We start from the raw sequence: 26493 nt of genomic DNA on the forward strand, positions 1-26493 counted from the left end.
GAGGGGGGTGGAGGGGTGTGGGGGGGTAAATGGGCGGGGGGAGGTGGAGGGGCGGAGGGGAGGGGTGTGGGGGGGGTGAGGGGGGTAAAGGGGGTGGGGGGGTGTGTGTGGGGGGGTAAAGGGGGTGGGGGGGGTGGGGGGTGGTAAAGGTGGAGGGGGGTGTGTGGGGGGGTAAAGAGGGTGGGGGGAGGGGGGGGTAAAGGGGGGTGTGGGGGGGGGTGGTAAAGGTGGAGGGGGGTGTGGGGGGGGTAAAGGGGGTGGGGGGAGGGGGGGGGGTAAAGGTGGAGGGGGGTGTGGGGGGGGTAAAGGGGGTGGGGGGAGGGGGGGTGGTAAAGGTGGAGGGGGGTGTGTGGGGGGGTAAAGAGGGTGGGGGGAGGGGGGGGTAAAGGGGGGTGTGGGGGGGGGTGGTAAAGGTGGAGGGGTGTGGGGGGGGTAAAGGGGGTGGGGGGTGTGGGGGGGAGGGGGGTAAAGGGGAAGCAGCTCCTCTCAGCGGAAGCAGACGGCGGATCTCCTGCAGGACAATGTGAGCCGAGTTGAACCGACGCAGTCAGCGAACAGTCGGGATGGAAGCGGCCGCAGTTTAACGCGCATCGGAGCCGAATCGACCGGAATATTGCTGTAAATCCGCCTTTTGTTCCGCCGGAGGAAGCGAGCAGCGATGGGAGCTCTGCGCTGAGGAGACGCGGCGCTCCGCCACGAAACGGGAGAAGATGGGAGTCTCTCTGCGGACTCTGTTGTTGTGTACTTTGGGTTTTCTCGTACGAGGTGAGTTGTTCTGCCCGCGGGCCTCTCGGCTCCTCTTCTCGGCTCCTCTTCTCGGCTTCTTCCCGCCTCCTCTTCTCGGCTCCTCGGCTCCTCTTCCCGCCTCCGGGTGACGTGTCCTCGGTTAAAAGTGGTGTTGTCCGCCGGGGGAGGAGGTTCCTCGGCGGGTCGTCGGAGCTCGGGCCTCCGGTCTCCGGAGCGGAGCTAACGTTAGCCTGCCTGCTAACGGAGCCTGATCCCGGCCGGAGGACGGAACCACGAACAGCCCGAGATTTAACCCACTTAACTGGAAAACATCCCGGCGGAGTGTTTGTGACCCGGCGGAGTGTTTGTGACCCGCCGGCCTCATGTTGGAACCCTTTATCACATTATTATCATTATTTAAACGCACCTAGCAGCTCCTGCTAGCATGCTAACTTTGTATTGTAGAACTTATAAACAGCTAGCAGCAGTTAGCACAACAAATGCTATCGTTAGCCGCAGGAAGCTAACAGGTCGGCTAATGAATTATCCTCATGTAGTAAGAATAACAACTTTATTTAAACAACACTTTGTTGACAGTCAGTCAGCAGGAAAAACAAAGATTAAATATTTAAATTAAATTACAGCAAGAATTAAAGTGGAAACGGATAAACAACAACAACACAATGAAAAGTGTAAAGAATTTATTTGTATTTTGGTTTCAAAGTGAATTTATTTATTTATGCAGCTTTTTTCTAGATGTTTTATGTAAAAACAACAGAATAAAAGTAAACATGTTCCAATAAATCAAATTTAGACTAAAAACAAGAAATAAAACAACAAACCAATGAAGAGCATGACAAAACTTATTCAAAGAATAAAGTGAATTTATATATTCAGAACAATGTTCGGTTGAATAATCACAGAATGCAACAATAACTTTACTTTACATTTAATTACATTACTTTACATTTAATTACTTTACATTACTTTACTTTACATTTAATTACATTACTTTACATTACATTTAATTACTTTACATTACATTTAATTTAATTACTTTACATTACATTTAATTACATTACTTTACATTACATTTAATTACTTCACATTACATTTAATTACTTTACATTACATTTAATTACATTACATTACATTTAATTACATTACTTTACATTACATTTAATTACATTACTTTACATTACATTTAATTACATTACTTTACATTACATTTAATTACATTACTTTACATTTAATTACATTACTTTACATTACATTTAATTACATTACTTTACATTACATTTAATTACTTTACATTACATTTAATTACTTTACATTACTCTACATTTCATTTCATTTATCTGACTCTTTTATCCAAAGACTTACAATAAGTTCATTTCAACATGAGGGTTCAAAACCAGAACAACAGGAATCAAGAAAATATAATTTCTTCCAGAAAGCCAAACTACAAAGTTCTATCAGGAAGTTCCATGTTAAACTACTAAAGTTCTACTACTTCAGATAAAGAACTCAAACAGGAACATTTACCAGGTGGAAGTGAATTTATTTATAAACCACATTTTCTCAGGAGTAAAAACAACAGAATAAAACTGTAAAACTTTTCAAATTAATTTAGATTAAAACAACAATTAAAATCCAACAACATAAACAACAACAACAGAATTAAATCCTTTTTTTTTGTATGACGTCACCTTTCAATAATGAATAATGATCTGATTGATCGTGAACTGATCAGGTTATTGATTGTTGTTGTTATTAATGAACTGATCAGGTTATTGATTGTTGTTATTAATGAACTGATCAGGTTATTGATTGTTGTTATTAATGAACTGATCCGGTCATTGATTGTTGTTATTAATGAACTGATCCAGTCATTGATCAGTGGACGTATTGATGGATCAGTGGACGTATTGATGGATCAGTGGACGTATTGATGGATCAGTGGACGTATTGATGGATCAGTGGACGTATTGATGGATCAGTGGACGTATTGATGGATCAGTGAACGTATTGATGGATCAGTGGACGTATTGATGGATCAGTGGACGTATTGATTGATCAGTGGACGTATTGATTGATCAGTGGACGTATTGATGGATCAGTGGACGTATTGATGGATCAGTGGACGTATTGATGGATCAGTGAACGTATTGATGGATCAGTGGACGTATTGATGGATCAGTGGACGTATTGATGGATCAGTGGACGTATTGATGGATCAGTGGACGTATTGATGGATCAGTGGACGTATTGATGGATCAGTGGACGTATTGATTGATCAGTGGACGTATTGATTGATCAGTGGACGTATTGATGGATCAGTGAACGTATTGATGGATCAGTGGACGTATTGATTGATCAGTGGACGTATTGATTGATCAGTGGACGTATTGATGGATCAGTGGACGTATTGATGGATCAGTGGACGTATTGATGGATCAGTGGACGTATTGATGGATCAGTGAACGTATTGATGGATCAGTGAACGTATTGATGGATCAGTGAACGTATTGATTGATCAGTGGACGTATTGATGGATCAGTGACGTATTGATGGATCAGTGGACGTATTGATGGATCAGTGGACGTATTGATTGATCAGTGGACGTATTGATGGATCAGTGACGTATTGATGGATCAGTGGACGTATTGATGGATCAGTGGACGTATTGATGGATCAGTGGACGTATTGATCAGTGATTGGAGGAGACCTGCAGCCTTATGTGTCCAGCTGTGTGTAGTTTCCTGGTCTCTGTGCAGCCTGTCAGTAGCCGGCGGTCTGCAGTTTGATGCCTCAGTAAATATTTGGTGAAGGAAGTTCCCAGCGAGCGATGGGGTCGCCTCCCCTCCGATCTGCTGGCCGCCTGCAGCGCCGCGGGGGGGGGGGGGCAGGCTCGGAGCCAGGACGCAACCGACAGGAAGCGGAGAGTCCCCGGCTGCTGCTCGCCGTGTTCACACGCCGACCGCACGCTGAGACTCCTCCACCGTGGTGCAGGGTGTTAAAGAGACAACATGGAGGAGAGGAGGAGGAGGAGGCTGCAGACATCAGCTGTGGTCCTCATGTTGTTGGTAGATTTCAGGAGTCGTTTGTGACTCCAGCTGTTTAACGACGGGACTTTAACGCAAATTCAAACAAAATCTACAGCAGCAAGTTTTCTAAATTCCTGCAAAAAAAAAACCTTAAAACAAACTCTGGTAAAAGTTTGCTGTCATAAAGTTGCCTTTCAAAATAAAACTGACTTTATTACCAAAATAAGTGTTAATTTCCACCCAGCGAGGCTCCGCCCCCTCTCCTCTCACCATCAAAACAAACTGCTGGTTACTGCTGCTCGCTAACCAGCAACAACAGGAAGTGACGGGGTTTGTGGGAAATGTGGTCTTCTGATGTAATGAGGAACATGTTCAATGAGTTTTGTCCACTTCCAGCTGGAAGAGACTGAACTTAGTTTGAGTGTTGAATGTGATTTAAAGGTCTTATTCTGAAGGCAGATGTGTTCTTTGTTCTGTATTTCCGTCACAGACGGTCTGCTCTGGAAACATTCGTCACGTTAGACTCTTTTCATCACGTTGAGCTCCCTGATGGTTTTCACATTTCTAATAGTTTAAATTGTGTGTATTGGTGCATTAATGATGTGTGTGTTTTTAAAATAATTTAAATTATATATCTGTGCTAATGCTTTATTTTCACGTGTTATTTTTAATAGTTTAAATTGTGTATTTATGTTCAATAACAATTTATTAATGTTTTTTATAAATAGTTGAAATAGTGTGTTTTTGAACCTTGTTTAAAGTGTGTGTGTGTTGTTGCGTTAACGGCGTGTCCTCCGGCGTCCTCCAGGGGAGCCGCTGCTGCTGTATGCCAACCGCCGGGACCTTCGGATCGTGGACGCAGCGCACGAGAAGGCCAACGCCACGGTGGTGGTGGGCGGGCTGGAGGACGCCGCCGCCGTGGACTACGTCTTCTCGCAGGGACTCATCTACTGGAGCGACGTGAGCGAGGAGGCCATCAAACGCACCTCCTTCAACCGGTCGGGGGCCGGCGCCGTGCAGACGGTGGTGCCGGGCCTGGCCTCCCCGGACGGACTGGCCTGCGACTGGTTGGGGAGGAAACTGTACTGGACCGACTCGGAGACCAATCGGATCGAGGTGTCCGAGTTGGACGGGTCTCTGAGGAAGGTTCTGTTCTGGCAAGAGCTGGACCAGCCGAGAGCCATCGCCCTGGACCCGGAGCGAGGGTGAGTCCGGCTACTGGGGGTTTTGGGTCTGGGAAGGCGGAGCTGGTACCGGTACCGGTCTGGGTGTTGGTTCCATCCTGATGAGGTTCTGAAGAGCTCAGAGGTGTTGGGAGGAACGAAGACGTCCATGAAGGTTTATAAAATGTTTTGGGTTATTTTATACATTTTTGGTCCTCCTCCTCCTCCTCTTCCTCTCTCCTCTCCTCCTCTCTCCTCGTCCCTCCTGCTCCTCCTCCTCATCTTCTCTTCTCTCTTACTCATCCTCTCTCCTCCTCCTCCTCCTCTCTCCTCTCCTCCTTCATCCTCCTCTCTCCTGCTCCTCGTCCTCCTCCTCCTCTCTCCTCCTCCTCGTCTTCTCTTCTCTCTTCCTCATCCTCTCTCCTCCTCCTCCTCCTCCATCCTCCTCTCTCCACTCCTCCTCCATCCTCCTCTCTCCTGCTCCTCATCCTCTTCCTCTCTCCTCCATCCTCCTCTCCTCTCCTCCTCCTCATCCTCTCTCCTCCATCCTGCTCTCTCCTCCTCGTCCTCCTCTTCCTCTCTCCTACATCCTCCTCTCCTTCTCCTCTTTCCTCTCCTCTCTCCTCGTCCCTTCTCATCCTCCTCCTCTTCCTCTCTCCTCTTCTCTTCTCCTCCTCCTCCTCTCTCCTTATCTCTCCTCCTCTCTCCTCTTCCCCTCCTCATCTCTCCTATTCTCTCCTCCTCCTCGTCCTCTCTCCTCTTCTCTTCTCCTCCTCCTCCTCTCTCCTTATCTCTCCTCCTCTCTCCTCTTCCCCTCCTCATCTCTCCTATTCTCTCGTCCTCTCTCCTCCATCCTCCTCTCTCCTCCTCCTCCTCCATCAGGATGTAAATCCATGAGGACTCAGATAAAAGCGTGTGTAATGTATTCATTAGTTTTATTTAAATTTTGTGCTGCTGCTCTTCGTCTTCCTCGTCTTCCTCCTCGTCTCTCTTGGGTTTCTATTCATGGAACTCTTCCTGTCTCCGTTTGATTGGCCGCCGTGTGGCAGATAAAAATGTCATCGGGGTTCGGGTTCTTCCCTCTCCTCCGTTAGTGTTTGGTAGAACCGGGTCGCCGGGGGTTCGGGTTCTTCCCTCCCCTCCCCTCCGTTGGTGTTTGGTAGAACCGGGTCGTCGGGGGTTCGGGTTCTTCCCTCCCCTCCCCTCCGTTGGTGTTTGGTAGAACCGGATCGTCGGGGGTTCGGGTTCTTCCCTCCCCTCCGTTAGTGTTTGGTAGAACCGGGTCGTCGGGGGTTCGGGTTCTTCCCTCCCCTCCGTTGGTGTTTGGTAGAACCGGGTCGTCAGGGGTCGGGTTCTTCCCTCCCCTCCCCTCCGTTAGTGTTTGATAGAACCAGGTCGTCGGGGGTTCGGGTTCTTCCCTCCCCTCCGTTGGTGTTTGGTAGAACTGGGTCGTCGGGGGTTCGGGTTCTTCCCTCCCCTCCGTTGGTGTTTGGTAGAACCGGGTCGTCAGGGGTCGGGTTCTTCCCTCCCCTCCCCTCCGTTAGTGTTTGATAGAACCAGGTCGTCGGGGGTTCGGGTTCTTCCCTCCCCTCCGTTGGTGTTTGATAGAACCAGGTCGTCGGGGGTTCGGGTTCTTCCCTCCCCTCCGTTGGTGTTTGGTAGAACTGGGTCGTCGGGGGTTCGGGTTCTTCCCTCCCCTCCGTTGGTGTTTGGTAGAACTGGGTCGTCGGGGGTTCGGGTTCTTCCCTCTGCTCGCAGGGAAAGTCTGGATGTTGATAATAGTTTCCACGTGAACGAAGTGTTTTCATTCAGGAAATCTGGACCTTTAAATGCCACAAAGAGGCTCCGCCCTTTTTTGTTCGCTCAGTCAAGAACACGATTTTTTTTTTATCTGTTCCCGTTTACCCTTTGAACCCTTTTAACTTTTATAAACATCAACTTGAATACACAAAGAAATGATTCTCTCCACTCGTGATATTGAAGCACAGAAGAAGAAGAAGGGGGCGGAGTCCAACCTGATGTTTCTGTTTCCTCCATCTGGTTTTATAGATTAAACGATTCATCCGATTATATCAAATATTAGTATATTTGATATGGAAATCTGACATTCCATATCAAATATTATACCAATATCTGATTATATCAAATAATATACTAATATTTGATATGGAATGACAGATTTCCATCATTTTTTATTCAGCGCCACCTGCTGGTTCTCTACGAAACCACTGAGCTCATGTTTCCATGGAAACGTGCAGAAATCCTCATTATTGGTGCGTGTTTTTTAAAACTTGTTTTCAGATTTTCTGACACTTCTTCTGTTCACTCGTTATTCACTCGTTTGGGCAGCACGGTGGTGCAGTGGTTAGCACTGTCGCCTCACAGCAAAAAGGTTCCAGGTTCGAATCCGGTCCTGGGCCTTTCTGTGTGGAGTTTGCATGTTCTCCCTGTGCTTGCGTCGGTTCTCTCCGGGTTCTCCGGCTTCCTCCCATCATCAAAAAAAAACAAAACATGCACCTCAGGTCAGGTTACCTGGCGCCGCGCTAGTGGCAGCCTGCTGCAGCAGCTCCCCCCTGAGAGCCCCCCCTGAGAGCCCCCCTGCTGTAGCGAAGAAATTTCCCCTCGGGGATTAATAAAGTAAAATAAAAAAAAACAATAAAAAAATTCACCAGAGTTTATTGGAGGCTGAAACGTGAAACTGACAGAAAACAGAAGACATTTAAAGCTTATTGATTATTATCTCGACAGTTCTTCAGATTTGTGTTTTCCTGCGTCTGAACGTCAGACCCGGAGACTGGCCGAGTTTCCAGTGAGCGTAGTTCTGCCGGTTCTCCACGTTCCCCGGAGGAACGCCGAGCTGGCGTGGCTTCAGCGGGATGATTAATGCATCAGGTACCAAACACAAAGCGTCTCTTGTGCAGAGGGACGGCTGCACGGCTGCATTGTTCAGCAGGAATGTTTGTGAGTCGACCTGAGACGCCGAGGTGTCTGATGAAGACGAGCAGAGTCTTCATCACCGGGCAGCTCCTCTTCAACAGGGAACCTGGAGCAGCTCGCTCCGTTTCATCTGGACAGTTATTAAAGGATAACATTCAACATTCAACACATCAACATCCCCAAAGAAGGAGAATAATAATAATAATATACCAATATTCAGAGTTCGACGTTCGAGTTTGTTAAATTAGTTTATTATTAAAAAAAACATCTTTTTCTCTCAGTTTTTTCTTTCAGAATAAAACTGACAAACGCCCTCCAGAGTTTTATTTTGAAAAAGAAAATGAGTCAGCACCTGTTTTAACCAGTTTAAGCTTCGCTCAGTGACCAGAGATGAATCAGGATGGATCAGCCTTTTGATGATGTCACTCTGTGAAGCTAAACTTCAGTCTCGATGAATCCTCCCGCTTTTACTTTGAAGTCTCTTTACAGCAGCAGCTTACTTCCTGGTTTAAACGGGTGCAGCATTGTTTTCTGTACAAACCGCTCCTCTGCCTCAGTCGCCTCCCCTGCTGGTTGCCTGGCAACAGCAGCATCACTGTAAACGCCGTCACCGAGCTTGAGGCGCTCGTCGTCTTCAAACAGGAAATGAACTGAGCTGTGACTTTTCTTCTTCTTCTTCTTCTTCAATAACTATTAAAAACTCACTGATGCTTTCTGTCGTGGTTCTGCAGTTTATCTCATTCACTTCCTGTCAGCTGCTCAGTTTCACGCTGATGTCCTCCTCTCTGACTGGTTGGTGCTCATGTCTTCCTGTCAGGTTCATGTACTGGACGGACTGGGGGGAGATCCCAAAGATCGAGCGTGCGGGGATGGACGGCACCAACCGCTCCATGATCATCGACCGGGACATCTACTGGCCCAACGGGCTGACTCTGGACTACGGCCAGCAGAAGCTGTACTGGGCCGACGCCAAGCACAACTTCATCCACCGCTCCAACCTGGACGGGTCCTTCAGGTACCGGCTGGGACTCAGGGGCGGGGCTTGTGTTGACCTCTGTGTGTGTCCTCACTGGGCGGGGCTTGTGTTGACCTGTGTGTGTCCTCACTGGGCGGGGCCTGTGTTGACCTGTGTGTGTGTGTCCTCACTGGGCGGGGCCTGTGTTGACCTGTGTGTGTGTGTCCTCAGGGAGGTGGTGGTGAAGGGCGAGCTGCCCCACCCCTTCGCCCTGACGCTGTACGAGGAGACGCTGTTCTGGACCGACTGGAACACCCACTCCATCCACGCCTGCAGGAAGCAGACCGGGGACAAGCAGCGTGTCGTCCACTCTGACATCTTCTCCCCCATGGACATTCACGTCTTCAGCGCCGGGAGGCAGCTCACCTGTGAGTCACACACCTGCTCTGTGTTTACCATGGTTACCTGTCCTCCAGAGTTCTCCTTCCTCCTGAACGCTGTGGACGTCTCCAGATGTTCAGCAGCTGCTTCGTGTTTCAGCCGTCGTCCTCCTCTGATCTCAGACAGTCTGCACCGTCTCAGGTGGCGCGCTGCTGCACATCCTTCCTCCAGGTGTGGCAACAGCCACCACGTGGCACCACGCGGTACCACGTGGCACCAGGTGGAGCTGCAGCTGGAGACGTGTTTGACGTCAACTGGTCGACCTCAGACTCAAACATCAACAGCAGTTCATCTTGATTCAAAAATGTTGTTTACATTAAAACAGTTTAAGATGTAAGATCCAGTTTAAATCCATAAAAATAGTTTAGTTTTTTTTTTAATTCTGAAAGGTTTTAAATTTTGCGACGAGAAGTTTTTTCGATCCAGACGGTTCAACGTCTCATATTTAAATATAAAATCATTTGTGTTCAGTCTGAACTCATTGAATCAGTCAGACATGTAAAGATTTATGAAGGGTTGTGGTTTCATGTTTCGCTCATTTTGCGTCTGATATTTTAAAAGCATTTGGTGATGCTGAGGTTGCGGTCGTCATGGCGACGGCGGCGTTACCGTGGAGTCTTTGCCATGTACCTGACTGTAGTCGATGTGTGTTTGTTGTCGGCAGCCGGCAGCTCGTGCTCCCTGAACAACGGAGGATGCTCCCACCTCTGCCTGCTGTCTCCCTCCTCTCCCTTCTACCAGTGCGCCTGTCCCACCGGAGTCCAGCTGCTGGAGGACGGCAAGACCTGCCGGGACGGTGAGGACATCATCATCATCATCATCAGTCTGAGCCCACCGCTTTCCTTGATCAGTTTATTTACCTGCTCAGTGACGCGTTCCAGCGTTCATTCAGTTTTCGTCCAATTTGAGTCGATTTGATTTTTGTCAGTCAAAAACAACTAAAAACATTTCGTCCAGTTTTTGTTTTCTTATATTTATATTCTATATTTTTTTTATATACCCTCAGTCAACAAATATCTACACTTACAGCAACTTTGTTAGGAACACCTGTAAACTCGACTTTATGTTTATTATTGATCTCTGCTAATATTTTGCCCTCCATTTTTAATATAAGGAACATTTAAAATCCAGTTAAGTCATCACGTCCCGGTCCAGAACCTAAGAGTGTTTTATAGAAGCAGTGCTGCGTTTTGGACCCGTCGGCCTGCAGGTGTTCCTAATAAACTGCTCCCTGAGTCTATTTGTTTCTGTGTAATCCGGTGAAAGAGGAAACTTCTCCGCAGCGCTGCTTCGGAGTGGAAACAGAGCAGCGTCCAAATATTTGTTGCTGTGCGTCAGCGAGCGACGCAGCAGTTCAGAGATCATCTATTATTTTCGGGGAGGAAGAGGAGAAGGCAGAAGAAGGCCCGTCTTGTGTAACCGTTTCCAAGAATTCAGCCCAAACAGGCACATTGAATTCATTAGTGTGCGTGAGCTTTGTGTCGCTGCAGCAGGAGGCCAACCAGCAGATTCTCTCCGCACCAAACCTCATTAGCTTTTCCTCGAATTTAAAAACTCAGAAAAAGTGCCCGCTCCGCATCTCTCCTCCTCCTCCTCCTCCTCCTCCTCCTCCTACCACCTCGTCTCCGAGCTGCTTAAGGTGGTGTTGGGCTGACCTGCTGTTGCCGTGGTAACCCCACCCCCTTTCCGTCACCGGGGCTGGCTGTTTGAATGGCAGCCCAACACCCCCTCCTCCCCCTCTCTGCCTCTTGTATTTACATTTTTTGGGTTCAGTAACCCTCGCCTGCGGAGCGGCGGAGGCGGGGAGGTCTTTGTGAGGGATGGGATCACATGCTCCCCCCGCAGACAAAGCCCCCTTTCACTGCCGGCCTTTAACTGTTTCTGTGGAGCCGAGCGTGTTCGCCTGCAGCCTCCATAATCTCACGTCAGGTGAAGCTCTGCAGGAAGCACCGAAGTTAAAGTAAAAATACTCGTTAGAGTCATGAAGTCAGAGTGCAGTTACAGTAGAATATACTTCTAGGAGCAGAGTCATGTTTCTATGAAGCTTTTAAAGGTGTAGCTCATTTGAATCAGTCATTTAAGGCTTATTATGGATCATTTTATAGATGATTTATTGACGGTAAAGTCAATATTTGTTGGTTTGAGGATGTTTAAATGGCAGATTAACTAGTTTTATATTTACTTTAAGTTGTTTTTCACCTCCAGAAGACAAAAACCTGTTGGTTTAAGTCGTGAATTATTATACTTTATACACCTTTTATGAGCAAAATATAAATGCAGGAGCATAATACTCAAAATAAATCAGCAGTAGAGTCTTTAACGGATGTTTGTACTAAATATGATGTTTCTACCTGTTCAATAACAGGTTTTATTTACCTGTTGTTTAATACCTGAGAATGACGTCTTACATTGGATCATTGGGACGGAAGCTCTGATTGGTTGTTGTTCAGTAGGAGGGGTCAGGATTTCACTGACAGTTGAAACGACCAATCACAGCAGAGAGTGGTGAGCATCCCTCCGGCTGATCCAATCTAGCATCAGTCCTTCTCTCGGAGTTGAAAGCACGAAGTAAACAGATCTGGACGTGACATTTCATAATAAAATACAATCACTTAAGTCAAGTCAAGTATCTGTGATGAAGTTTTAGAAATGATCATCAGCTGTCTGCGAGCTGACATGATTAACCTCTGACCTCAGGTTTAACCTCTGACCTCTGACCCCAGGTGCGACCCAGATGCTGCTGCTGGCCCGGCGCACCGACCTGCGGCGGATCTCTCTGGACATGCCCGACTTCACCGACATCATCCTGCAGGTGGACGACATCCGGCACGCCATCGCCATCGACTACGACCCGGTGGACGGGTACGTCTACTGGACGGACGACGACGTCAAGGCCATCCGCCGCTCGCTGCCGGACGGCACCGACGCCCAGTTCGTGGTCACGTCGCAGGTCAACCACCCCGACGGCATCGCGGTCGACTGGATCGCCCGGAACCTCTACTGGACCGACACCGGGACCGACCGCATCGAGGTGACCCGGCTCAACGGCACCATGCGCAAGATCCTGATCTCGGAGGACCTGGACGAGCCCCGGGCCATCGTCCTGGACCCCGTGGCCGGGTGAGTCCACCGCCCGGAGACCGAACACGTCCACCTCACTTGGTTCTGACCCGCTCTCCTCTCTCAGATACATGTACTGGACCGACTGGGGCGAGGTGCCGAAGATCGAGCGGGCCGATCTGGACGGGATGGAGCGGCTGGTGATGGTCAACACCTCCCTGGGATGGCCCAACGGACTCGCTCTGGACTACGAGGAGCGCAACATCTACTGGGGAGACGCCAAGACGGACAAGATTGAGGTGATCCACCAAGTCCACAACCGGGCCGGTTGATGGTTCTGAACCTCCTCCTCCCCCCCTCCCTCCTCCCCGAGAGGACCCAGTTCTTGCGGCTGCCTCCCCCATCTGTTAGTGATTGCGGCGGCGCTGCAGCTGCGGCCGGTTGTGTTTAGAATAGACCCAGAAAGTGGATCCGTCTCCGCGGTGCGGTCGCAGCTCCCAAACCAGCGGAGACCTTTTGGCTGAGGCCGCCGGCCGAGGATGGAAACTTCTTTATATTTATCCGCGGCGTTCCTGCGAGCCGGAGAGCGAGGACGCCTGGAGGATGGCAGCGGGCCACGCGGGGCTGCGCTGCGAGCGGCCAATGGCGTCGCTGATAGCAGCGAGGACAGATTACAGGCCTCGCCGGTTTCTCCTCCGCTGCAGATTCCTCACATTTTTCATCCGAGTTTCTCTGCGTGTTTCAGGTCCTATCAGAGGCCTCCGATCCACATTGCCTCCTCCTGCCGGTCTGAACCAGTTTAAAAACATGAAACACGTGATTCTAAACTGGATCTCTTAGTTGGAAATTTAACATCTGAACTTGTCTCTGAGGAATGTGGCAAATATTTCGCATCATTTTCTGACGTTTAACCCTCCGAACGCCACAAGAGAGAAATACTTCCATATAAACAGAAGCTGGAGCCCCGCCCACTTTTCTTACAATATCACTGATGCCAGAAAAATATATATGGACTTTTATTCAGTTTGTGTGAAATAAATCAGAGTTAACAGATATAATAATGAATCCACTCGATGAAACTGGATCCTTCAGAACTTAATAAACCAGGTCCTTTTAAAGATCTGGACCGATGTGGTCTCTACTGGTCTGAGCGAGGTGGTCAGAGTGAACAAAAATAAATAAATCACTTTAATTTCAAGAAAATGTATTTTCTCATAATCCCTTAAAACAAGTTTGTACGAAGTATCAACTCACCGAGACGTCAGTTTAGTTTTATTCTTTAGTTTTCATGCAGTTTAGAGGGGGAGAGAGAAACAGGTTATTTTCTACATTTTACTGATGTCCCCTGAATGCCTCACAGCCTATCAGAGGATCCTTCCTTCCTTCCTTCCTTCCTTGGATTTCAGGAGAGAACTTGATGTTTTTTTAATGGGAGTCTGTTGGTTCCAGATGTTTTTGGATCCAGCCCCTGGTGGCCCTTGGTGGTATTACACTCGGTGTTTCCTCCTCTCCCTCCCAGTTAAACTTCTCCTCAGCGAGTTCTCCGGAGACTCGGCTGGTTCGTAGAAGTGAGATGTCAGAGTTGGAGAGAAGAGGAGGAAATGTGGCGACCATATGCTGCTGTTGTTTGTTCGCTCCGGCTCTTGCTTCTAATTAGCGGCGCTGCGATGTGCTGCCAGGTCGGCCGAGCTCTTCTGAGCGCGCTCAGTATGCTCAGTAGAGAAACACAACCTGCTCTCGGTTTCTGTTCAGAGTATTGATCAATGTTCACTGATCGATCAGTTTTATTTTGAAGCCTGTCAGGTGTGTCATAGAGGAACTTTTATTTTGAAGCTTGTTCGGTTTCAGACAAATTGTATTGAAGCTGTTTGAAGCTGAGTTTAAGCCCCGCCCCCATCTCTGTGTACCTGCAGGTGATGAACATGAACGGGTCGGGCCGACGGGTGCTGGTGGAGGACAAACTTCCTCACATCTTCGGCTTCACGCTGCTCGGAGACTTCATCTACTGGACGGACTGGCAGCGCCGCAGCATCGAGCGCGTCCACAAACGCAGCGCCGAGCGGGAGATCATCATCGACCAGCTGCCCGACCTCATGGGCCTCAAGGCCACATACGTGCACCAGGTCTTCGGTGAGTCCAGGACCAGCTGATCACTGAGTCTGCAGTGCTTCCTGTCAGTGATGTCATCTGGGGGAGGAGCCAGGGAACCGACTTGTATTTTTGATCCTACCTTCACGTTGTGTGATGTGTTGCCCCGCCCCTCAGGTACCAACCTGTGTGTGGAAAACAACGGTGGCTGCAGCCACCTCTGCCTCTACAAGCCGGCGGGCGTTCAGTGCGGCTGCCCCATCGGCCTGGAGCTCATCGCCGACATGAGAACCTGCATCGTCCCCGAGGCCTTCCTGCTGTTCTCCCGCCACACCGACATCCGCCGCATCTCCCTGGAGACCAACAACAACAACGTGGCCATCCCGCTCACCGGCGTCAAGGAGGCCTCGGCGCTCGACTTCGACGTCACCGACAACCGCATTTACTGGACCGACATCACTCTGAAGGTGGGTCTCTGAGGACATGGGGAGATCGTTGGGAGAACATGGGGAGATCGTTGGGAGAACATGGGGAGATCGTTGGGAAAACATGGGGAGAACGTTGGGAGAACATGGGGAGAACGTTGGGAAAACATGGGGAGAACCTTGGGAAAACATGGGGAGAACAGGGAGAGTTGTTGACCTCTGACCTGTCTTCTCAGTCCATAACTTTGACCTTTGACCCCTGCAGACCATCAGCCGGGCCTTCATGAACGGCAGCGCCCTGGAACACGTGGTGGAGTTCGGTCTGGACTACCCAGAGGGGATGGCGGTGGACTGGCTGGGGAAGAACCTGTACTGGGCCGACACCGGCACCAACCGCATCGAGGTGGCAAAACTGGACGGGCAGCACCGGCAGGTTCTGGTCTGGAAGGACCTGGACAGTCCGCGGGCGCTGGCTCTGGATCCGGCTGAGGGGTGAGGACAGTTCGGGGTTTCGGGCTCTGCCGGTCCAGTTCTTTATATTAATCGGGTTCCTTCTCCGCAGGTACATGTACTGGACCGAGTGGGGCGGGAAGCCGAAGATTGACCGTGCTGCGATGGACGGGACGGGTCGGATCACGCTGGTGGCCGACGTGGGCCGGGCCAACGGACTCACCATCGACTACGCAGAGCGGCGCCTCTACTGGACCGACCTGGACACGACGCTGATTGAGTCCTCCAACATGCTCGGTAATCCAAACCTTCCAGCCCGTGTTCTGGTCCTCCAGGTTGGGACCAGACCGGTTCTGTACCTGGTTCTGGATGTTTTGGATCTGGTTCTGGACTGTAATAATAAAGATCTTGTTTCGTTGTGGTTCTCCAGGTCAGGACCGGGAGGTAATAGCCGATGACCTGCCCCACCCGTTCGGCCTCACCCAGTACCAGGACTACATCTACTGGACCGACTGGAGCCAGCGCAGCATCGAACGGGCAAACAAGACCAGCGGTCAAAACCGCACCATCATCCAGGGCCACCTGGACTACGTCATGGACATCCTGGTGTTCCATTCGTCCCGACAGGGCGGCTGGAACGCCTGCGCCTCCACCAACGGACACTGCTCCCACCTGTGTCTCGCCGTCCCCGTCAGCAGCTTCGTCTGCGGATGCCCCGCCCACTTCTCCCTCAACTACGACAACAAGACCTGCAGCGGTGAGTCACCGGAGGTCCTAGAGAGCAGTAGGTTCTGGGTCCTAGAGAGTCATGTTGTCCTCTGGAGGGCGCCGCCGAGCCTCCTGTCTCACCCGTCTCACCCGTCTTGCAGCTCCCACGTCCTTCCTGCTGTTCAGCCAGAAGACGGCCATCAACCGGATGGTGATCGACGAGCAGCAGAGCCCCGACATCATGCTGCCCATCCACAGCCTGAGGAACGTCCGCGCCATTGACTACGACCCGCTGGACAAGCAGCTCTACTGGATCGACTCCAAGCAGAACGTCATCCGCCGGGCCCAGGAGGACGGGAACCAGGTAGGACGTCGGGGGAGGAGCTCAGGCTCTGATGACACACCTCTTTAAGGTCACGACCTCTGACCTGTGTGACCCTTTCCGGTCCCCTCAGAGCCTAACGGTGGTCTCCAGCTCGCTGAGCGGTCCCGGTCCGGGCCTGCAGCTGTACGACCTGAGCATCGACGTCTACAGCCGCTTCATCTACTGGACCAGCGAGGTCACCAACGTCATCAACGTGACGCGCACCGACGGCAGCCGGGTCGGCGTGGTTCTGAGGGGCGAGCACGACAAGCCCCGGGCCATCGTGGTCAACCCAGAGAGAGGGTACGTGTCCGGTTCCCTCGGCTTCATCACCATCATCATCTTCACCAGGAGGGTTGATCATCTGCTCCTCCGTCCTGCAGGTACATGTACTTCACCAACCTGCTGGAGCGCTCGCCGAAGATCGAGCGGGCGGCGCTGGACGGGACGGAGCGCGAGGTTCTGTTCTTCAGCGGTCTGGGGAAGCCAGTCGCGCTCGCCATCGACAACGAGGTGGGGAAGCTGTTCTGGGTCGACTCGGACCTGCGGCGCATCGAGAGCAGCGACCTGTCTGGTGAGTCGAAGTGGGCGGGGTTTAGGTAAGGGGCGGGATCTAAGAAGAGGGTGGAGTTTAACAGATATAAAGTTGTTTGTTGACACCATCTGGACTTAAAAGTGAAGATTGACGAAGTGTTTTTACTTTTATTCACCGACTGAACCTGAAACAGAAAAAACTGGATTAAACCGGTTTGAACTGGAATAACATCAGATATCAGCAAAACAAACCAAAGCAGGAAGTAAACGAACACTAACAAACAGCCATGAATCCGAGAGACGGACAGTTCAGAAGCTCCCTGAGAATCTGTCTGATTTTAAGTTTCCTTCAGTCTCAATGACCCAGTGATGTTAGTCTGAACTCCCATGATGCATTGCAGTCAGGAGCTGCTCACACACAGTTCTGCTGCTGTTGAAGTGGAGGTTTAAATAAATCCAGGTTAAACCGGATCTCAACAGAACAGCAGCACGTTAACGAGCCGACAGGAAGCAGCTCGCTGTGATGACATCGTGTTGGTTCCCAAACAGGATGTTTTAATCTGATTTATTTTAGTGAGATATTAAAATACAGAAAAAGAGGGGGGAGAAATCTGGACAGGATTTGAGAAAGAAAAACAGACGTTTGAACTGAACTTTCTTCTCTTGGAGTTTTCTCTGATTTGAAGTATAGACAAAACGTTTTTAAATACAAGTGACTTCATATGAAATAAATAAATAAATTAGTACATAAATGATTAAAAAGTAAAACCGAATTTTAATATTGGAAATCTTTTCAGACTTGTTATCAAAGAAGGATTTCAGTCTGTTTCAGTTCAGCAGAGGAAATGATGTATAAATTTACATTTTTATCTTTTATTTTGATAAACGATTTGTCTCACTGTCTTCTGTTTAATAAGTCTGACATGTTCCTGATGAACTGAAACGCATCTTTAAATCCAGCAGAATAACCTTTATTGATCTATCACCTGACACAGTGGGCGGGGCTTCTGTTCAGTCGGAGCTCCACCTGCTGGCCAAGAAGTCGCACATTAAAACTGCTAACTCGCTGGTGTTTCAGGTCCTTTTCAGCAGCACTGTTTGTTTGTTTGTTTGTTTGTTTACGGCTGTGTTTCTAATATTGTGCTCTGACGTGGGCGTGTCACTGTCCTCCCCCCGCTTCCCCTCCCCCTCAGCTCCTCTCCCGTTTTGTTGCCTCTGTTCCTGAAGTTTTTGTTTTTCCCGCCGACCTTTTGTTTTCTGTTCAGGAGCCAATCGGATCGTGATCGCCGACTCGAACATCCTGCAGCCGGTCGGTCTGACGGTGTTCGGGAACCACCTGTACTGGATCGACAAGCAGCAGCAGATGATCGAACGCATCGACAAGACCACGAGGGAGGGCCGCACCAAGATCCAGGCGCGCATCGTCTACCTGAGCGACATCCACGCCGTGCACGAGCTGGACATGAGGGAGTACAGTGAGTCGACCGCCGCAGACATCCAGCGATCCGTCGATCGTATTGATCGGAGACCGATCAGACAACCAGGAAAAAAGAACCGTTTTCTGGCCCCGCCCCCTCAGAGGAAGATATAGTTTCACTTAAACTGAACGAATGGAAACATTCGAAGACGTCGTCGAACTCTGAGAGGATGTTTGTTTTTTATTCACAGATTTTAACACCTGATTGATTCGTTTTACTCTTTAAATTAGAAAAACTAAATATTGATTAAAAAAACATGAACCCTGGCGTCGAATAAAAAGCAGTCAAAAAAAGTTCTTAATTTACAATAAAAAAAAAATTTAAACATTAAAACATGTTTAGAAAATGACCTGGATTGACTTCAACATGACTCACCTGTCCTGCAGGTAAACATCCGTGTACGTGGGAGAACGGCGGCTGTTCCCACATCTGCATCGTCAAGGGAGACGGTACGACTCGCTGCTCGTGTCCCGTCCACCTAGTGCTGCTGCCGGACGAGCTGTCCTGTGGAGGTAAGACACCTGGTGGGGGACAGGTGGACAGGTGTGGTGAACAGGTGAACAGGTGTGTTGACTCCCCCCGTGTCCTCCTCAGAACCGCCCACCTGCTCCCCAGAGCAGTTCTCCTGCACCTCCGGCGAGGTGGACTGCATCCCTCAGGCGTGGCGCTGCGACGGGTATCCAGAGTGCGACGACAGCAGCGACGAGGAGGATTGTCCCGTCTGCTCCGAGTCGGAGTTCCAGTGCGACAGCCGTCAGTGCGTCGATCTCAGCCTGCGCTGCAACGGAGAGATGAACTGCCAGGACCGCTCCGACGAGAACAAGTGTGAAGGTGAGAGCCGGAGGACTCAACCAGGACCACAATCAATCACTAGAACGATTCGTAGGATGTTTTTCTGCTCCGACATTTAAACGATCAATAAATCACTTGTGACCTGTCAATCATCTTCCAGTCCGCTGTCCGGCCGACCAGTTCACCTGCTCCAACGGTCAGTGCATCGGGAAGCACAAGAAGTGCGACCACAACACGGACTGTACGGACAACTCCGACGAGATCGGCTGCTGTGAGTCCGATCGATCGATCGCTGATCAGTTAATCACTTCCATTGGACTTTTATTGATTGATTGTTTTCTGGGAGACGTTTCATCTGATTAGAAAACACAACTCAGACATTTTATTGAATAAAAACGCTTTATTTTTTTTGTCCTAGTTTCTTTAGTTAATTTAATTTGAGCTAAAATCAAATAAAAAGTTTTATTTTACAAAAGTGTTTGTTTGCATCAACACAAAAATAAAACAAATTCTATCTTTATTTTTTTTTTAAATGTCCTTTAATAAAAACATGTAATTCCAGTTTTTATGTTAGAAATTGTCTGTTTATATCTATAAACTTAATTTCCTTAGAAAATAATTAATTTGAGCAAAAAACAATCATACAATTTTTTCACTTATGTTAAAACATTTTCTCAGTTTTTTCCTCATTTTCCAAAAAGTGTCGTTTCATCGCGGCGTCGTCATATTTATTTCTATAAAATAAAACTGACGTCCCTCTTCTGTGGTTTCAGACCCGACGGAGGAGCCGCCGCCTCCGCCCAACAACACCATCATCTCCATCGTGAGCGTCGTCATGGCGCTGTTCGTGGTGGGCGCCATCTACTTCGTGTGCCAGCGCGTCTTGTGTCCGCAGATGAAGGACGACGGCGAAACGGTCACCAACGACTTCGTGGTCCACGGATCGTCGTCGGTGCCGCTCGGTTACGTCCCGCATCCCAGCTCGCTGTCCAGCTCGCTGCCAGGTGAGACGGTCGCCATGGAGACGCGGTTCATCTTGTCCTGATGATCTGTTATTGATCATCAGTTTAAAACTGACTGCAGCAGAAACAGAAGTTACATTAATATGAACTGAAGCTGATCTACGGAACTCATAAAGCGCCAATATTTTATAGTTTTATTTTATAGAAAGTTTGATCAACTTCAAATTTGAGTTTCTGATTTCACGTGAAAGTCAAACAACATTTTTAGGTTTGGATTTGAAACCAAAAGACGAATCAGTTCAAGAAATTAAATAAATAATAATAGAAGAACAGAACTTTTAGTTGACGTCTGTCTCCTCACCTGTCAACAGGTATGTCCAGAGGGAAGTCTGTGATTGGCTCCCTGAGCATTATGGGCGGGAGCAGCGGGCCTCCGTACGACCGAGCTCACGTCACCGGAGCTTCGTCGAGCAGCTCGTCGAGCACCAAAGGAACCTACTTCCCCCCGGTGAGACCTGATTTTACTTCATTTATTCATTATTTATTTCACTGCTCTGCATTCGGATATCAGACGCGACTGTTTGTTTATAATCAATACATCGGCTGTAAAGATGATTTATCAGAATCAGCTCGTTATCAGATGATTATTCTTTGTTTTTATGTGATTTTTGTTTTATGATTTGTTCCATGTGAATAACTTCTGATTGACAGCAGCTCCACTGAGCTGTCGATCACCGCCTCCTGCTGGTGGTTTAGGGAACTGCTTCTACTTTCATTCAGTTCTCAATAATAAATGTTTTAAGTTGAAGCTTAAAAAAAGACAAAACTCTCATCAGTATACAGTCCGTTTGACTTCCTGTTTTTTAAAATAGAAATGACTTCCTGTTTATTATGGTCTGTAAATATCGAGTTAATCAGCAGCTGAATTGATGATCAATCAGTTTTTCTTTGTCGTATTTTTAACTTTAAACTGATGACAACGTCTCCGCTTTTATTCTCACTTCCTGAGTTGAGGATGATGTCATACCTGATGATGTCATTAGTGTGTCGCTGTTGTTTCCTGCTCCTTCAGATCCTGAACCCTCCTCCGTCTCCCGCCACTGTTCGCTCTCAGTACACCATGGAGTTCGGTTACTCCTCCAACAGCCCCTCCACACACAGGTCCTACAGGTAACTCCGCCCACCACCCGGACAAACAGGAAGTAGCGTCCTCACAGCTGATCGATGTTCCCCGCCTCACCTGTTTGTTTCCGTCTGTTAGCGTTCACTGAAACTTCTCATTTCCATGACGGGAAAGAAAATACATTTAATAACAATGAAGTAAAATATCACAGTTTTCAGATCAGATTGATGAGTTCAAGGACTGTCGGACGTTGGAACACTTGAAGATAATTTTTAGTTTTTACAGTTTCTGGCCGATAAATGTAGAATTATGGAGGATATTTTAATATAATCGTGGTGTTCAGAGGGTTAAAACCGATTACTATTACAATATAAGTATTTTTTATTTTAAGATAGCGAGCAGGTTGTTCATGTTTGATTTGTGTTGAACCGTTCCAGCTACCGGCCCTACACCTACCGCCACTTTGCCCCGCCCACCACCCCCTGCAGCACCGACGTGTGCGACAGCGACTACACACCGGGCCGGCGGGCGCCGCTCAAGTCCAGCGCCGCCGCTAAGGGCTACACCAGCGACCTCAACTACGACTCGGAGCCGTTCCCGCCGCCGCCGACGCCGCGCAGCCAGTACCTGTCGGCCGAGGAGAACTGCGAGAGCTGCCCGCCGTCGCCTTACACCGAGCGCAGCTACTCCCATCACCTCTACCCGCCGCCGCCGTCGCCCTGCACGGACTCCTCGTGAGACACGCCCACACCCTCCACACAGCTCCGCCCCCTCACTGTAAATAGCAATTGTGCATATGAGGTCAAAAATGGGAACGAGAGACTGAAGAAGAGGAGGAGGAACAAAGGGAAGAGCAGCGCCAGAACATTTGTACATTAAAGAGAAAAGCATATTTATATATTTTCTATACAGTGTTTACTGATGACGCCATAGAGGTTTGTATTAAGAAATTTGTACATTTTTTTAAGAAAAGGTTTTATTAAAATCATCACAAATATAAGTTGCCTTAAAGCAGGAGAACGAGGCTGAAGGACAAAAAGCACACGAAGACCGCCGACGGGACGTTTAACTTATCTGATGCCAAAAATGAAAAACACCCACATCTCCGGGAGAATGGCTCCTCCCACCGGAGGCTCCTCCCATAACAGGCTCCTCCCACTGCTGCAATGCTTTGGCAGCCATCTTGTCTGTAGTTACCATGTAAACTGGATGGTGGCCGGAGAAGAAGCCGGTGTTCAGAGCTCGGTGCTTACCGGGAATCCTCTTCTGTTACCGGACGAGATGTGAGTCACGTGCCGAGTCGTGAAAACGGGACGCCGGTTCTGAGCCGGAGCAACAACACTGTGAGGCACATATTTATGGATCGATCCGATCGGCAGCCCGTCGGCGTGGCGACGACGCTGCCGAGATCAGAACCTGGTCCGGTCGGGTCCAATCGAACTCTGCAGAACCCCGAGGAGGACGTGAGCAAAACGTTTAGGACGAACGGTCGGGTCAAACACGGTCGCCGCCTTCGCTGGCTGCTTGTTGTTTTCACAGAATAATCCACTTTTACTACAAACTCAAACTACGCAAGACAAAACAAAACTACGCAGGCGCACGATGAACTCCGTGAGGCACAAAACACGAAGCCAGACGCACTAAAAACTACGTAAAACTCCAAGTTGCATACGGCGAACTACAATCTACACTCTGAACACGACCAACCACAAACGGCTCCAGACTACCTGTTGCGCAACACAATGTAAATGTTGCACAATACAAACTTAATGTGGCGCACGTGGTTCTACACAAACTACACAAACTACACAATCTACACAAACTACACAAACTACACAAACTACACAATCTACACAAACTACACAAACTACGTGAAGCGCACGATGAACAAAACAATGCAGCGTTCACGTGAAACTATGTTTTTGTTGCTCATGTTCAGGGCCTCCGTACACAACACGGAACCGTTTCCACTGATCGGGCCGATCGGTCCGGTCCATCGGTCCGGTCCATCGGTCCGGTCCATCGGCCGATGGGTCCGGTCCATCGGTCCGGTCCATCGGCCCATCGGTCCATCGGCCCGGTCCATCGGTCTGGTCCATCGGTCCGGTCCATCGATCCGGTCCATCGGCCGATCGGTCCGGTCCATCGGTCCGGTCCATTGGCCCATCGGCCGATCGGCCCGGTCCATCGGTCTGGTCCATCGGTCCGGTCCATCGGTCCGGTCCATCGGCCGATGGGTCCGGTCCATCGGTCCGGTCCATCGGCCGATGGGTCCGGTCCATCGACCGATCGGTCCAAAGCGATGACTCACATCTCGGACCGTCGCTGTTCGGTTGGGACTTAAACCAAAACGTACGCTTGTGTTGGACGCGTTTCGTTCTCATGGAAGCGCTGTCATGCCGGACGCCACCTGAAGGCACCGCCGGCTGCAGCCGTCAGTTTCACCTGTTGACTTGTTTTTGTTTTGTTTTGAATCCCGTCGTCCGGTGTGGACGAAGCGGCGTTCCCGTGGAGAACCCGACCTTGTGCCTGACCAGCTTCACGTTTCTTTGCTGTCGTTACTTTGAGGAACTCAGTGCCCACGAAATGCTCGATAGTATTTTTGTACCACAAATTGTGTAGATAACGTATTTATAAGCTATATAGAAAATCATTGTAAATCTATCCATTGAACTCTTGCAGTACTTTTCATTCCGTCTTTTTTTTATATTGCCTCATTATATTTTTCTACAGAGTTTCACTCCAAACGTACGGCGACAATCTCAGATCAGTCCAATCGAAGAACATATCCAGGTTTAATGTGACGTGTGAAGGACTGTTGTGCCAAATCAATCTTTTGTAAACCGTGGTGGCGGATGTCGGGGCCACCGGGCCACCGGGCCACCGGGCCACGAGACGGCGGCGTCCAGGCCGTTATTTCGTGAATCTGTTCGTGTCTTCGAGCTCGTGACGACCGCTGGCTCTTTTTTCGAGGCGACTGTCGCTTCGTGTCGTCGGACGCTCGGTTTGTTGTTCGGCTGCTGAAGGTCACGTTAAAGAAAAGAAAACAACACCAGCATGAATTCGAAGACAATCTTTAACGCTTTACTCACATTTTTATCAGCCTGAATTTGTCCGACGCGTTTAAAAGAACAAAAACCTCCATCTCGTGTTTTTGATTCATTTTCAATCTTAAATGTACAAAAATGTTCGGACTTTTAATTTTCCGTACTGTCGTCGTCTCTACGGACAGAAACATGTTAAAAACACGTTAAAAGCACGTAAGATTATCATGAAGGCTTCATATTAACAAATATAAAATCACCAAACATCAGACGCTGTTCGGACTCCGTCTCGTTCCAAAGTCTGAAACATGTTTTATCCAGAAACCCAAACCTGCTACGATTTGATAACTTCTGCATCTGAAAATGTTTTCAAAAGATTATGAAATGTTCAATTTATGACAAACATGAAGTTTGTGTAAAAAAATCTGAAGCTGGAAAAATGATGACCCCACCCCCACCCCGCCCTCCCCCCACCCCACCCACCCCATCCCCCTGCCCACCCCCACCCCGCCCTCCCCCACCCCGCCCTCCCCCACCCCATCCCCCCACCCCATCCCCCTGCCCACCCCCCACCCCATCCCCCACCCACCCCCACCCCCACCCCATCCCCCCCACCCCGCCCTCCCCCACCCACCCCATCCCCCCCGCCCACCCCGCCCTCCCCCACCCCGCCCACCCCCATCCCATCCCCCCCACCCCATCCCCCCACCCCATCCCCTGCCCACCCCCACCCCGCCCTCCTCCACCCCATCCCCCCCGCCCACCCTGCCCTCCCCCCACCCCGCCCACCCCCCACCCACCCCATCCCATCCCCCCCACCCCATCCCCCCCACCCACCCCATCCCCCACCCCCACAAACATTCAGTCTTTGGGGAAATATTTTTTAAATAAGAACATTTCCAGTAAAGTTTTTCCTCCTTTAACAAATTGTTTAGAAACGATTGTTACGATCGAGCCAACAAAGTTTCTCTGGATGTTTTTCGGATCTTGTAATTTTAGAACAGATGATGTCCATAATCATTTTTTTCGGTGTAAAATATGATAACTGATGCCACAAATTATAGATTTGGGTCACGGACAGAAACAACACATTTAAAACTGTCTTTGGACTGTGATGGCCTCCAGAGGTGAAATATTGGCATAATCGTGACTCGTTTGTTTCGCTTTGACTTTAAAATGTGCCATTTTTTTACAGTGTAAAAATATTTATATTTTGAGGCCTTCAGTTTGTGCAGAAAATTAAAAAAAAAAAAATGTTGCTCATCTGAACACAAACCAGAAGCCAAAGTCCAGTTGATGTGTGTTCGGTGATTTTTAGCGCCTCACTGCCTCCGTACGGCCGCGGCTTCCTGTGGTACGATCACTTCCTGTGGTACGATCACTTCCTGTGGTACGATCACTTCCTGTGGTACGATCACTTCCTGTGGTACGATCACTTCCTGTGGTACGATCACTTCCTGTGGTACGATCACTTCCTGTGGTACGATCACTTCCTGTGGTACGATCACTTCCTGCCCCTCCCTGGGGGGTCTTCAGCGTCGCAGTAATCTTTGTTCTGGGAGAGGTTCTCATTTCCTGACTGCACTTTACGGGACTTTTTGTTGTTTCAGCTGATTTCGGTACAAAATGAGAGAAACTGTGACGGACGTTTGTGAGATGAAGCTGATTTTAAACGTCTGTTTGGTGTCGGAGACTTTCTGCGTGAATGATTTCCTCTGACGGAGAACGTCGTTCCTCCTGATCAATAATCTGTTCTGACTTCTCATCTCATCGTCGTCCGTTTCCATCGAGTTTTTTTTTGTGTTTTTTTTGTGAAACCGTTTGATGTGTAAAATCTGATCTTCGATGTCAAACATGAACAAAATTAAATGTAAAAGCTCAAAGTGGAACTTTTTGGAAATAATGGAATATTTGGGAATAAAATCACGAGTTATTGATCCGTGTTTGAAATGTAAAAGAAATTTCTACAAAAGAAACAAAATTTTTGCTAAAAAAAAATGCATCTGAAATGATGAGATTTAAAAAAAACAACTCTTTGTTTTTCACTGTCGGCCTTTAAAACCTGAAAGTGTTTTTAAATCAGGAAGAACCGGATCAAAGAGGAAACCACGTGAAGTTCCAACTTTAAGTTCTTTGTGGGAATAATTTACCAGAAAAACGTCCGACTCCGTTCAGACTTCGTCGTCGAACACGAAT

The 26493-nt window shown here is 48.9% G+C and overlaps 1 protein-coding gene across 1 annotated transcript; it reads left to right on the forward strand.

Moving 5' to 3' along the window:
* Positions 1-478: 478 nt before the first annotated feature.
* lrp6 (low density lipoprotein receptor-related protein 6) lies at positions 479-24836 on the forward strand. The gene is made up of 23 exons (XM_069139431.1): positions 479-765; positions 4582-4978; positions 8691-8888; positions 9060-9256; positions 9934-10065; positions 11993-12389; positions 12457-12628; positions 14243-14459; positions 14595-14884; positions 15108-15334; positions 15405-15589; positions 15723-16049; positions 16162-16364; positions 16456-16667; positions 16748-16938; positions 18164-18373; positions 18763-18888; positions 18971-19207; positions 19329-19439; positions 19942-20172; positions 20502-20638; positions 21203-21300; positions 21691-24836. Exons 1-23 carry the CDS (start codon positions 711-713, stop codon positions 21989-21991), a joined length of 4851 nt encoding a protein of 1616 aa, XP_068995532.1. The 5' UTR covers positions 479-710; the 3' UTR covers positions 21992-24836.
* The last annotated feature ends 1657 nt before the right edge of the window (positions 24837-26493 follow it).

This window comes from Embiotoca jacksoni, unplaced genomic scaffold (genome assembly GCF_022577435.1).
Source record: "Embiotoca jacksoni isolate LCO1_2020_lvr unplaced genomic scaffold, fEmbJac1.0.p SCAF_82, whole genome shotgun sequence".
In the NCBI taxonomy this organism is placed as follows: domain Eukaryota; kingdom Metazoa; phylum Chordata; class Actinopteri; family Embiotocidae; genus Embiotoca; species Embiotoca jacksoni.